This window comes from Octopus bimaculoides, chromosome 29 (genome assembly GCF_001194135.2).
Source record: "Octopus bimaculoides isolate UCB-OBI-ISO-001 chromosome 29, ASM119413v2, whole genome shotgun sequence".
In the NCBI taxonomy this organism is placed as follows: Eukaryota; Metazoa; Mollusca; class Cephalopoda; order Octopoda; family Octopodidae; genus Octopus; species Octopus bimaculoides.
In genome coordinates this window covers 2,245,372-2,246,257 of record NC_069009.1, presented here as the reverse complement: position 1 = coordinate 2,246,257, position 886 = coordinate 2,245,372, and the positions used below count along the sequence as shown (strand labels likewise).

The 886-nt window shown below is 36.0% G+C and overlaps 1 protein-coding gene across 1 annotated transcript in view; it reads left to right on the top strand.

Moving 5' to 3' along the window:
- Positions 1–886, top strand: part of LOC128251232 (leucine-rich repeat-containing protein let-4-like) — an 11,479-nt gene that overhangs the window by 6,886 nt on the left and 3,707 nt on the right. Inside the window, exon 5 of the mRNA XM_052977928.1 lies at positions 430–501. Coding sequence (XP_052833888.1) covers positions 430–501 — 72 coding nt within the window. The remainder of the gene's footprint in view (positions 1–429; positions 502–886) is intronic.

The window sequence follows — 886 nt, the reverse complement described above, 5'->3', positions numbered from 1 at the left end:
GCAAACCCAGATGTTCCATACGCTAACATTTAAACAAATACTTTACATGTGTTATTGTTCTTCTTTTTCTCCTTTCTTCTTTTTCTTCTTTTTCTTTTCCTTTTTCTTCTTCACTTTCTTCCACCACCATCTCGTCCTATTTCTTCCCATTCTCCACCTCTTATTCATCTTCTTTTTCTTCTCCTTCTTCCTTATCCATCTGCTTCTTTATTATCTTCTTCTTCTTCTTCTTCTTCTTCTTATGCTCCTTTTTCTGCTTCTTCTGTTTTCTTGTTGCTGTTGTACTTTTCCGGGTTTTTTTTCTAATTCTCCACCGTTTTTCTCTTTTCTTCTTCTTCTCCTCCTCCTTCTTCTTTTTTCTTATTTTTCCTCTTCTTCTTCTTCCCCTATTCCTCTTCTTTTTCTTCACGGTTCACTTGTTTGTTACAGAAAATTGCTTAATAATGACATCAATGAATTGGAAGTTGGATGTATTCAGAATCTTCCGAGTCTAACGTCTCTGTAAGTTGGATTTTTTTTTTTTATTCTCTTTTATTCATTGGGTTGTCCGGAAAGTTCATGCCGATTTATAGTAGCTTACCTTTCGACTTATGTTTGAACATGGTTGAGTCCATAAAATAGGATTTGTCGACACTTCCATTTAGAGCACAGTTTAAGCTATTTTTTCGTGGAAGAAGGTTTATGTTCCTATAACCTGTGTTAATTCTGTAACCCTTTAAAATGGAAGATAAGAAAGTTCATTTTCGGCACTAGATGTTTTTCCTTTCCCGTAAAGGGAAAAATGCCTCTCAAGCAACCAAAGAAATATGGGCAGTTTAGGGTGATGTTTCTTTATCCGAAAGGACTGTACGGAAGTGGTTCGCAAGGTTCCGGGCTGGACATTGTA